The 11,089-nt window shown below is 56.6% G+C and overlaps 1 protein-coding gene and 4 non-coding genes across 5 annotated transcripts; all 5 read left to right on the forward strand.

The window, feature by feature from the left end:
• The first annotated feature begins 1,117 nt into the window (after positions 1-1,117).
• Positions 1,118-10,433, forward strand: TBRG4 (transforming growth factor beta regulator 4). The gene is made up of 10 exons (XM_031553836.1): positions 1,118-1,586; positions 2,611-2,928; positions 4,321-4,492; positions 5,476-5,633; positions 6,068-6,178; positions 6,985-7,129; positions 7,786-8,028; positions 8,424-8,535; positions 8,995-9,109; positions 10,289-10,433. Exons 1-10 carry the CDS (start codon positions 1,158-1,160, stop codon positions 10,388-10,390), a joined length of 1,905 nt encoding a protein of 634 aa, XP_031409696.1. The 5' UTR covers positions 1,118-1,157; the 3' UTR covers positions 10,391-10,433.
• Positions 3,425-3,566, forward strand: LOC116216777. Its single transcript, XR_004160229.1, has one exon. It is a non-coding gene; the product is annotated as a small nucleolar RNA SNORA5 (small nucleolar RNA).
• On the forward strand, positions 7,408-7,545 carry LOC116216778. The gene has a single exon (XR_004160230.1). It is a non-coding gene; the product is annotated as a small nucleolar RNA SNORA5 (small nucleolar RNA).
• On the forward strand, positions 8,159-8,295 carry LOC116216780. Its single transcript, XR_004160232.1, has one exon. It is a non-coding gene; the product is annotated as a small nucleolar RNA SNORA5 (small nucleolar RNA).
• LOC116216779 lies at positions 10,060-10,195 on the forward strand. The gene has a single exon (XR_004160231.1). It is a non-coding gene; the product is annotated as a small nucleolar RNA SNORA5 (small nucleolar RNA).
• Positions 10,434-11,089: the final 656 nt, after the last annotated feature.

Raw genomic sequence — 11,089 nt, forward strand, 5'->3', positions numbered from 1 at the left:
CAGCGAGCAGCAAGGCCTCCCCTCAATGGTTGGAAGAGCCCTCACAGCCCAGCTGTGCAGGGATCTCCTCCCACAGCCCCGTGCCCACATCCAGCCCGGCGCTGAGCTCTGCAGGGCTGTGACGGCCGCACACACTCCTGATGCCGAACCTCAATTTCTTCTCTTTTCATTTAAAGCTCTTCCCTTTGTCCTGTCACTGCTCGGTTGAGCAAACAGCACCGGGGCGTGCCCAGTAATAAATCTCCTTTTATTTGCCTTCCGCCTGCCAGTGTACCTCCCCGAGCTCTGTTTGGTTTCTCCGTTCCCACAGCCGGGCTCGGGGCTGTGGCCTGGCTGACCTGACCGGACCGAACCCGGCCAGAGCCGCGTGCACAGACCCGACCCCGTGCACAGCACCCGTCACAAAATGGCGGCGCCCGTCAGCCGCGAACCGGAAGTGCTTCCTCTTTCGCGCTCGATTCTGTCGGTGAACAAGGGGAGTTCAGCCAATAGAAAATGGCTGCGCTGTGATGATGTCATCATGCTGCGCCGGAGCGCATGCGCACTTCGTCTCATTGCCGGGCCGGCTGTGGTTCCGCGACTCGGGGTGATCGGGAGCGGGTTCGAGTTCTCGGGGAGCTGCGTGCAGGCCAGGATCGGGGTTTCCGAAGGGCTACGGCCTCTGAGGCGCTGCGGGTTCGGCGCAGCCTCCGGGCCGGGAGCTCGGCCGGTTCGGCTGACGGGGCGGGGAGGCCCAGGTCTCAGGTTGCGCCGGGGGAGGTTTGGGTGGGGCGTTGTGAAGGATCTAGCGTTGTGGAGCATCGGAACAGGCTGCCCCGGGAAGTAGGGGAGTCCCGTCCCTGGGGATATTTAAAGGACGTGTGGATGTGGTGCTGAGGGACGTCGTTTACTGATAGGCTTGGCAGTGCTGAGTTAATGGATGCACTTGGTGACCCTGGAGGCATCTCCCAACCAAAGTGATACCGTGGGTCTGTCCACGTGGGTCCCTTTCAATTTTATTCCATGGGGGTTTTCATAGGGATGCTCTATGCTTCTGTGACTGCAGCTTTAAACCTCTTACCTCTCCTCGTTCTCCCTGAACCTTCCCCTTCCTAAAGCCTTTCTTTCCCTCCTCCAGCCTCCCCAAGATGCAGTGCTGAGCCCCTCAGATCCCCGCCATGGCAGCCCGGCTGGTGCAGCGCTGCTGCTGGCGGCACCTCATCACCTTCACCTGCGCTCCTGCTGCTGCCCCGGCCACTCTGCTGCTGCCCAATGGGAAGCTGCCAGCAGCCAGAGCCCTGCCACACACGCCTCTTGCCTCCATCCACACCTCCGTCCCCTCCGCCTGGAACGCAGACAGATTCTCTGTCAAAGAGCAGGTGGAAGAAAACAGTAACTCAGAGCACAGAGCAATCCTGAATCTCATTGAGGCAGCCACAAGTCCTCAGGAACTCTTCCAGCTAGCTGAACTTCACTCTCTAAATAGCAACCAAGCTTCGCTGGTGGTTACTCGACTTTCTCGGCTTGCAGTGGAAAAGAACCTGGAAACAGGGGACATTCTGCAAGATGAACGATTTCAGCAGCTTACTGAGATCGTGGATTCTCAGGTGAGTTCCCTTCTTGTGATGGAGGCAGTTTGGAGAAAGAATGGGTCTGGGAAGGCTGGCCTGGAGCAGCAAGTGCTGCCTTTACCTTTCCCTTGTGAATTTTCACAGCTGGTACCTTCTCTACACTTGGTGGCAGAGATGTATCAGCGTCAGGTCACACAGAAAAAAAAGGATGCAGGTGTCTGTGGTTCAGAGAGGGTGGACCCCAGAGCTAGGAAAGCCAAGCTGCTGTGTTGGGAGAGCAAGAAGCTGAGCAGCATGGCCTTGCTTCCAAAAGGGAAGTGGATAGGAACACATCCAGCTGGGATATAATCAAACAAAGTCACTGCGAACACAATTGTTTCTCTCCAAAGAGCTCTTCCTGCAATATGCAGCTAACTTGATGTAAGAAGTCATTGTGTAGATGCACAGGGACTGGAAGTGTTCAAGGCCAGGTTGGATGGGGCCCTGGGCAGCCTGGTCTGGTATTAAACTGGGAGGTTGGTGGCTCCGCCTGTGGCAAGGGGATTGGAGATTCGTGATCCTTGAGAGCCCTTCCAACCAAAGCCATTCTGTGATTCTGTGACTAAAATTAATCGCCTTGCAACATCCCCGTGTCACCAAATTGGAGGCTTTGAACATTAGGGTCTGGGCTGACGCAGCACACAAGGTCAGACCAGGGAGAGCAGTCTGTGTGGTTTAGACACCAGAAGCTCTGCTTGCTTTCTCAGCTGCATCCTGCTTTGGGATTTCCACTTCAGGATTACCCTGAGAGCATTCAAGTCGTTCTTGTAGCCAAGCACTGAGCCATCCCTGAGTTTTAGGATGTTGCAGTGCTGGAGTTGGGGCAGGCAGGGCAGTTAAAGAATCTGTTTGCTGGAGGCCACCTGGTCCATCCTGCCCTGAGCATCACTGGCTGTGATTCTGCCTCGTTTGTTTCACTGCTCACCGAGGTCATATTCCAGCCATGCCACGGGGAAATTTAGGTGCGTGCACCTCCAGAGAAGGGTAAAAATCTACTTAGATATTTTTACTTGCCTCCCAGATATCTCAGGTGTGGAATAACACCTTGGTGGGCCTCCTGAAGAGCCTGTATTCGCTGGGGATGGGGAGCAGCAGCAGGGAGATGCAGTCTGTGGAGCACGAGGTGCTGTGGCGGTTGCGGCGGCTCACCTTCCGTCAGCTCGCCTCCTTGGCAGAGTTCTTGGCTGTCAAGCAGGGCAAGGAGAGCAAACTGCTCAACGAGGTCATCAAGAAGCTGGAGCTGCGGTGGACAGAACTAGAGGGCACCAGAACCGTGGTGATGCTGATTGCCAAGGTTGGGCACATCTCCTCAGTGCTGATGGACCGTTTAGAGGACAAGGTATGGGCTTGGGTGCTCCGTTCCCTTTGGGTGGGATGTCTCCTGGGGGTATGACAGTGTGAGGGAAGTCCTCTGTGGGCACTGCTCCACCGGCACGTTCCTGACAGCCTGTCTTGCAGAGGATGCAGGTTGCTTCCCATGTGCAAAGGTGCTTAAAAGAAACGTTTTCCTCTTTGGAGCCACACAGATGGGGAGCTCACACGTGGGAGCTCTCAGAGCTGCGCTGGTCTGAGCTGCTCAGAGGTAGACTGGGCTGATGTGCTTTGCCTTGCAGCTAGAATTACCTTAGCTTTGTGGTAGAATTACCTTAGCTCAGCTGGCAGGCGGTAACTTGCAGAGGCAGCACAAAGTCACTGCCAAAAGCATCGTCCTCCGTGAAAGTCAGGCTGTGAGCAAAGAGTCTGCAGGGAGGTCTGCACTCCAGTGGGTCCCTCTTTCTGTCACTTCCAGGAGTAGGGAAATGTCTTTTGGGTTGAAACTGCCGCGGGGCCATGACTGCAGCTGCGTCAAATTCGGTCCTTGTCCAGCCCCACGCTGGGGACCGGCCAAACAGCTGCCACAGCAACAACCCCTGCAGCTCATGGGCCCCACTGTTGTTCTCCCTCAGCCCTGGGGATAAATAAATGCTGCAGACATTGCACGTGCCAAAGCAGGACGCTGTTGTGGGGTTGTCAGCTTATGCAGAGCTGGAACTCCAGATGGCTGAAGTATGTGGAGCTCTTAGAGCGGGTCCAGAGGAGGGGCACTAAGATGATCAGAGGCTGGAGCACCTCTCCTATGAGGAGAGGTTGAGGGAACTGGGCTTTTTTTAGCTTGGAGAAGAGAAGGCTCTGGGGAGACCTCATTGTAGCCTTCCAGTACTTGAAGGGAGCGAATAAACAGGAGGGGGAACGGCTGTTTACGAGGGTGCACAGTGACATGACAAGGGGGAATGGTTTTAAACTGAGACAGAGAAGGTTTAGGTTAGATATTAGGAGGAAGTTTTTCACTCAGAGGGTGGTGAGGCACTGGAACAGGTTGCCCAAGGAGGCTGTGGATGCCCCATCCCTGCAGGCATTCAAGGCCAGGCTGGATGTGGCTCTGGGCAGCCTGGTCTGCTGGTTGGTGACCCTGCACATAGCAGGGGAGTTGAAACTAGATGGTCATTGTGATCCTTTTCAACCCAGACCATTCTGTGTTGGGCAGATGAAAACAGGAGTTACAGTGGGAAGCAAGGCAGTGATTCAGCAACGTTTCCTGCATCAGTTGTTGCATGCCAGCGTTAGGATGTATGGAAACCCTGCAGTCCTTGGAGGGGCTCTGCCAGCAGCCTCCCGGAGGACGGCACGTCCCGCTCCACATAGCGGAGTTTGCTTTGTGCCTGCCTCTCTATGTCTCAGTGTTTCTTACCAGGCTCTGGAGCTTGCTGAGCAGTTCAGCCCTGAGGACATAAGGAAAATCACACTGGCTCTGGCGTACCAGAACCGGCGCAGCGTGCCTCTGCTCCGTGCCATGTCGTACCACCTGATTCAGAAGCACTCAGAGCTCAACCTCAGCATCCTGATGGACCTGATTTTCGCCTATGGTAAGCGGCTTGGTTGTATGGTGACCCTTTGAGTTGGGCATTGCTGTGCTTGCATAAGTCAGAGAGAGCCCTCTGTGTGGCAGCACTGTGCTTAGTGTGGCTCTGTTCCTCGCTGCTCTCACCCCCGAGCCCCTTTGCCCTGGTTTTCCTTCCAGCACACAGGGCAGTGGCATTAAAATAATTGGTTTCTTTTCACCCAAGGTGTCCCAGTGGCAACATGATTAATATTTGAGAAGTGGCATGGTGCCTTAGGTGCAAGTGCTGCAGACAGCCAGCACTGTGACAGCCACCTTTATTGCGTTCCTGGCCACAGGGTAGACCAAAGCCTTCAGATATGGGTGGTGACAGACCTGGTGCAAATCAGCTCTGTTAGCCACTGGCCACCACTAACTGATAATGTGTGTTGTCATGTTGTCATCCTTGGTGCTTTGGTTTTTCTTCCCTTCTTTCTATGTGTTTCCATGTGTTCCTGTCCAGAAATTGGGATGAAGCTGCTCTTTATTTCACTGTCTGGTTTCTGGTGGTGGGAACAGATCTGTCCAACACTGGGGCAGTGTGGTTGTCATGGGTTGGATGTTCTTTAATAAAAAGAAATCAACCTGCTAGGCCTGGCCTTGGAAGGAGCTCATGCTTATTGTGTTGATGTTACCATCTTGCTGTTCAGTTGATAAATCTGGAATGAGTTTAAAGGGAAGTAAGGGGTGGATGTTCCACATCACAGCCTCCAGATCCCTGCTGGATGTCCTTCTGTGACACAGGAGGCCCAGCAGCCCCCATAATATCCCCAAGGTGGTGGTCCAGTAGTTTGGGAGCAGTACTGTCTCTTGCAGGCTCAGGGCTGTAGCAGCTCAGTGTTGGGAATGCTGGATTGAGAGCTGGTGGGAGCAGCAGGACCTGGCTGGGTGAGAAAGGGCAGGGCCATGAATCACAGCTCCCATACCGGCTCTGTGTCAGTGGCTGCCACTTTCTTTTGCTCCTTTAAGGAAAACTGAATTTCCACCAGCCCCAGGTCTTCCAGAAGATAGCCACTGACCTGCAGCCCCACGTTTCTGCAATGACACCCGTCGAGGTGACGCGCTGCATCCGCTCCTTCGCCCTCCTCAAGTGGCTCAGCCTGCCCCTGTTTGAGGCCATCTCTCAGGTGAGGAGGCAGAGGGCCTGGGTAGCACCTGCTGGTACTGCTGGTACCAGTATGACTGTGACACCCAGAACAATTCTTCTCTTTCTAGAGATGCTCCACTGCAGTCAGCAGTCAGAATCCACACGGCTCTGGGGTCAGCTTCAGCTCTTTCTGAGCCTCTGCTCCAGAGTGCTGCGTTCCCCAGGCAGCTCCCAGTCTCTGTTCCATTCTGATGCTGCACCTGTGCCTGCACCAGGCAAATGGGGATATTACAGAGCTCTGCTTCCACTCACAGCTTTCCCCTGTGCCAAGATAAAATCCTAGGGAGGCACTGAAAGATCCTCTCCTTCTTGTTCCCATCTTGTCATGGGTCTGGGCATCTCCTTGGATGATTGCAATCTTCTTCTGTCAGTACTCATTTCTCAACCTCTGGTTTTGCTCTCTCTGTCTTCCAGTATGCCCTGGACAATGCCAAGCAGCTGTCCATTGCCCACCTGTGCAGTATCATCCTGTCTTTTGCCCGCCTTAACTTCCAGCCCAGCGGAAGCGAGGACTTCTTTAACATGGTAACCTGCCTCCTTTTCCCCTCTGTGTCAACTTTCCTCCTCCTTGGAGTCGGTGGGAGGGCTGCACATATCCTGGCATAACCTGGAGCACAAGTGGGTGCAGGAAATGGAAATGGGGAGCCCAGAGCTCAGGCCAAGCTGAAAAACCCATACTGATGCCCTGTGGCTGTGTGCTGGCTGACAACCAAACTGTTTTGCCCCTGGCTAGCACCAACTCCCTGTAGGCTAGCTCTTCCAGCAGACATAAGCAGCACGTGGTTGTTCAGGTGCCTTCCTGAACTCTGATTGCTGCAATTAGCTCCATAACAAAGCCATAAGATCACACATTCTCAGCAGATCAGAGGTCTCCCAGCCCATCCAAACCCTGGGTGTGGCAGTGCTGTTGAGAAGGATGGAGGCTGCCATCTATAAAGCTGTTCACTGCTGCCCTGCCTGGGAGCTTTGCAGGGAGATTTCTGCAGCCCAGGGTGAAGAGATGAGACCAAGTGGAGGGAGACCTTCATGCCACAGAGATAAGGGTTAGCATCCCTGGTTGGCAGTGGGGTCTGGACTCTTTGCCACACTAATCACAGTCAGCATGAAGGGAGATCTTGTAGCAAGTGCAAAACTATTGATTTTTGAGGCATTGCAAAAAAAAAAAACAACCAAAACACACAAAAAAACAACACCAGCACCTGGAACTGTGAACCTGCAGCAAAGCTGCTGTAGAGAAGTCCTGAATTCTATCAGCAAATAGCCCAGTAGAAGCACTGCAGAAGCAGGGCCATCTGCAGAGATGTGCTGAGCTGTGGCTTTGGCTCTGGCAGGCCCATGAGGAGCTGCAGGGCCAGCTGGACAGCCTGGAGCCCCAGCTGCTGACCGACCTGGTCTGGTCACTCTGTGTGCTGCAGCAAGCCAAGCCTCCCTACCTGCAGCATGTGCTGGCACCCAACTTCCTCGCTGCGATCCAAGGTAAGGAGGGACATGGAGCCAGAGCTCAGGGAGTGGGAGTACTGGGTCTAGTGCATCTGCATTCTAGCCAGCACAGGCTGTGAGCTCAGCTGTTGAGCTTGGAGGGGTTGGTCTACCCTGCAGTGTGCCTGTGGGGTTGAGCCCAGCAGGGTGCCACTCAGCTTTCTTATGCCCCAAGGCTCAGCTTTGTTCTTGGCTCCAGTGCTGCCTGCACATTTTCCCCAAGCACTTGGACGTGAGGGGAAGGCTTGGTATTTCTTAGCCACACATGGGGGAGGTGCAGCCCAGTCAAATTCAGTCTCTGCCTCCTCCATGGCGAGCACTGGCCATCCGGCTGCCACAGCAACGTCTGTAGTCCATGGGCCCCACGTCCCCTCCCATGGGACCCCGGGGATAAAATCGTGCCACAGACACTGGGGCTGTGCCCTCCAAGCAGGGGCTCAGCCGGGTCTCGCCCTGTGCTCAGGCAGTGCTGCCCCTTCTGCCCATGCAGCACGTATGTGGCGATCTGCATCTTGATGCCAGCAGTTAGAGATCCATCCTGGTGGATTATCAGGCCCTGTTTGAGCAGCAGCAGTGGGATTGGAACCAGAAATCCTGATTGGATGAGCTGAGCAAGCCGCAGGATCAGCTCTTTGTTTTTCTCCTCCTGCCAGGCGATCTGTCCCCCAGGGCTCAGAACTTGCGGATGAAGCTCATCCAAATCAATGCTGCTGCCAAGCTGGAGAGCCCTGAGTACCAGGGGCCGTTCCTGCCGGCTGGGATGCTGAGTGCTGCAGAGCCAGCAGCAGAGAAGGTCACCCTGCTGCAGAGCAGCTTGCGGGAGGCCCTGGCAGGCGTGCTGGGCAGCCAGGACAACGGGCGCTGGGATGTGCACACCATCTACGGCTGGCAGATCGGTGAGCACAGCCTCTCCTTGGAGCAGCAGGGCCTCACTGGGGTCTGCATGCTGCAGGGGGATCAACATTAAGGCTTTGTGCCTGAGGTTATCCTCTCGTTCTTTACCCTCACATCCCTCTGCCTCACCAAAGCAGTCCTGTCAAATTCAGTCCCTTCCCCCTCCGTGGCAAGGGCCGGCCATCCGGCTGCCACAGCAGAGCTGCAGTCCATGTGCCCCACGTCCCTTCCTGTGGGACCCTGGGGACAAAATGGTGCCACAGACAGGCATTGTGCTGGAGGTGGTTGGGGCCCTGCCTGATGGATGCCGTGTCCCATGTCAGCCCCACTGTGAGGGCATCCCCAGCCTCCATGGAACAGCATCCTCAGGACTCCTTCCTTTTCCTCCTCTCTGCAGATGCTGAAGTGGTACTGAACAGCGAAAATAAACCTCTCCCCTTGAAGGACTTTGCTGCTCCCCATCTGCCCCACTCAGAAGGGACAAAGCCGCTGCCGCCGGGTGCCAGGAGGTGGGTTTGGGCTCAGCTGCACCAGGCACAGTGGGAGAAACAAGGCTTTGCTGTCCCCGTGGCTGACTGCAGGCAGCAGGGGACAGTGCTGTGGGGATGCCAGCGTGCCAAGGTCACTGTGCCCAGCTGTGTCCACTTGTCTGGACAGAAAAGGGGGTAGGACCATGCCAAGCTGCCGTGGGTCACGTTGCAAGGAGCAGGGCAGGATGCCGGCTGTGGCAGCAGCCTCCCCTGTCTGGGACGTCCTCCACAGAGAGCCTGTGCCAACTGTCTGCCACCGTTCCTGGCTGCCCGCAGAGCCCAGGGGCCAAGCTGACTCCTTCCTGACTGGGAAAGGCAATGTCTGCCATCCAGCGTGGGCTGCGGATCAACTAAGTTTGAGCCATCAGTGCTCAAAGCTGCTCTGAGGCTGAGGTTGCCCAGCACCAATCTCACTGCTCCCTTCCACCCCTCTTGCAGGGTCGCCTTCCTCAGGTGGGAATTCCCAAATTTCAGCAACAGGAGCAAGGAGCTGCTGGGCCGTTGTGCCATGGCTCGGCGTCACATCCAGGCAGCCGGCTTCCTTGTTGTGGATGTGAGTATCCAGCCCTCTGCACCCGGTGCTGACCGCGGCCCCGTGCTGGGATTAGCCACCGTGATCCCCTCCGGGCCACCTGTCAGGCAGCCCCAGGGCAGAGAGGGGATCAGTAATGGAGGAGGACAGCAGACAAGGTCTTAACACGCTGATCCCTGTGCCGCAGCGCTGCGCTCCATTGGGGCCATGCATTATTCAGCCCCCGGAGGTAATTATAGCTGTGCTGGCAGAGCTGTGCAGCCGGCAGGGATGGCTCCATTGGGGCAGGAGGGCGGCGTGCCACGTGTCCTCCAGCACTGTCACCCCACATCAAGCTCCATTCCCTGCAAGCAGCCCAAATTTGCATCCCCTCGCACGGAGCTGCTGCTCTTTGATGCTGATACAAAGTGAAGCCCGTGCAGCCCGTGCGCTCGCTGGCTGGAGAGATTCAGGTGGGGAGACAGGAGGAGGAGGAGGGAACTGCTTCCTTCAGCTCGAGCCTTGTGCTAAATATAGCGGTGGTGGGCGGTGGGATCCCCCCGTCTGCTCCCTCCGGGGGGTTGGAGCCATCAGAACAAGTGAGTGCTGTGCAAACAGCATTCATTGCCTACCCCAGTGCTGTTCCCTCCTCCTGGTTGGCTGCAGCTTCTCTCTGAAGAAGTGATGCATCCTCACCAGGCAGGGGTTGCTGTGCTGCTGGGCAGGGAGGCCGGGATGCGCAAATGTGAGGAAGCAGACCATGAAGCCCTGCACGTACTCTGCAGCTGGGATGAAAAATTCAGTGGGTTTCAGAGTTCTGAGATCACTGAGAACTGGAAGGATCCGTTCTCTGCCCTGGGGTGGCTGCAAGCAGTCCCCATAGCAGTGCTTTATGCCATCCCAATTTGAGGAAACGCCCCGTAGCAATGCTTTGTGGTTTGAGGAAACATCCCAATGCCACCAAGGCTGTGATAAGGGAATGATGCCCTCCTTGCAGCCTCGTCAAATTCGGTGCCACCTCTGCCATGGTGTGCGCCGGCCCAAGGGCTGCCACAGCATCACCTGTGCTTCATGGGCCCCACATCCCTGCTGTGGGATGGCGGGGATAAAAACGTGCCACGTACATGGCTGGGAACTGAGCACGTCCCCTTGGTGTTGTCCCCGTCGTGATGTCCCTGTGGCGATGTCCCCGTTGCTCACTGCCTCTCCTCTCCTCCCCAGGTCCCCCACTATGAGTTCCTGGAGCTGAAGCTGGAGCGGCAGCGGGCAGCGTACCTCCGTGACAAACTCCACAAGGTGGTGGCCAAGGAGCTGGCCAGTTAGTGCCAAGCTGTGTTTCAATAAAGCCACCCTCTGCTGTACCGTGTCCCTTGTGTGTCCCCAACCTGTGGGAGTGGGGTGGAGAGGGGCTGTGCTGGTGGGCAGTAGGGTTTTATTGTTCTTAACGGGGCTTTTGTTGGCGGTGTTCCTGGGGTGGGTGGACAAGGGTGGCACAGATGCCCCCCCGTGATGGGTTTTAAGTCTGGGGATGGGGGACAGCCTCCATCCAGTCTCCCCCTTGTCCCTGAAGCCGGGCACGAGGGCACAGGAAAGCCCTCTCGCCGTGACGCACGGAGCTGGCTGCCAGGAAAGGCTTTGGGGGCGGATTAAGCGGCCATCTGGGCTACGAGCAAACGGGTTTGGGCTGTGGGGGCATCGCTTACCCCCACTGCATCCCTTTCTGCCCCTCTGGCCGGTGCCCAATCAGCGCCATTTGGGGACGCAGCCGGGTGCTGAGTCACGGCTCAGCGCTGTTCCTGGCACCGGCATCACGCCAGGGCTGGCAGTGCTGCGTGCCCGGGTGGGAGGCAGCAGCACGGGGTGTGCCATGGGGGGGGGCTGGCCCTATAGGGGGAAGGGTCCCCAACCAGGATAAAGTGATCTGTGGGTGCTGAGCATCCCCTTTGTCCCCCAATCCAAAGGGCTGTCTGCCCATCCATCCATCCGGGGGTCTCCCAACCTCATGGCGTTGTGGGGGGGGGG

The sequence above is a fragment of the Meleagris gallopavo genome, chromosome 6 (genome assembly GCF_000146605.3).
Source record: "Meleagris gallopavo isolate NT-WF06-2002-E0010 breed Aviagen turkey brand Nicholas breeding stock chromosome 6, Turkey_5.1, whole genome shotgun sequence".
Taxonomy (NCBI): domain Eukaryota; kingdom Metazoa; phylum Chordata; class Aves; order Galliformes; family Phasianidae; genus Meleagris; species Meleagris gallopavo.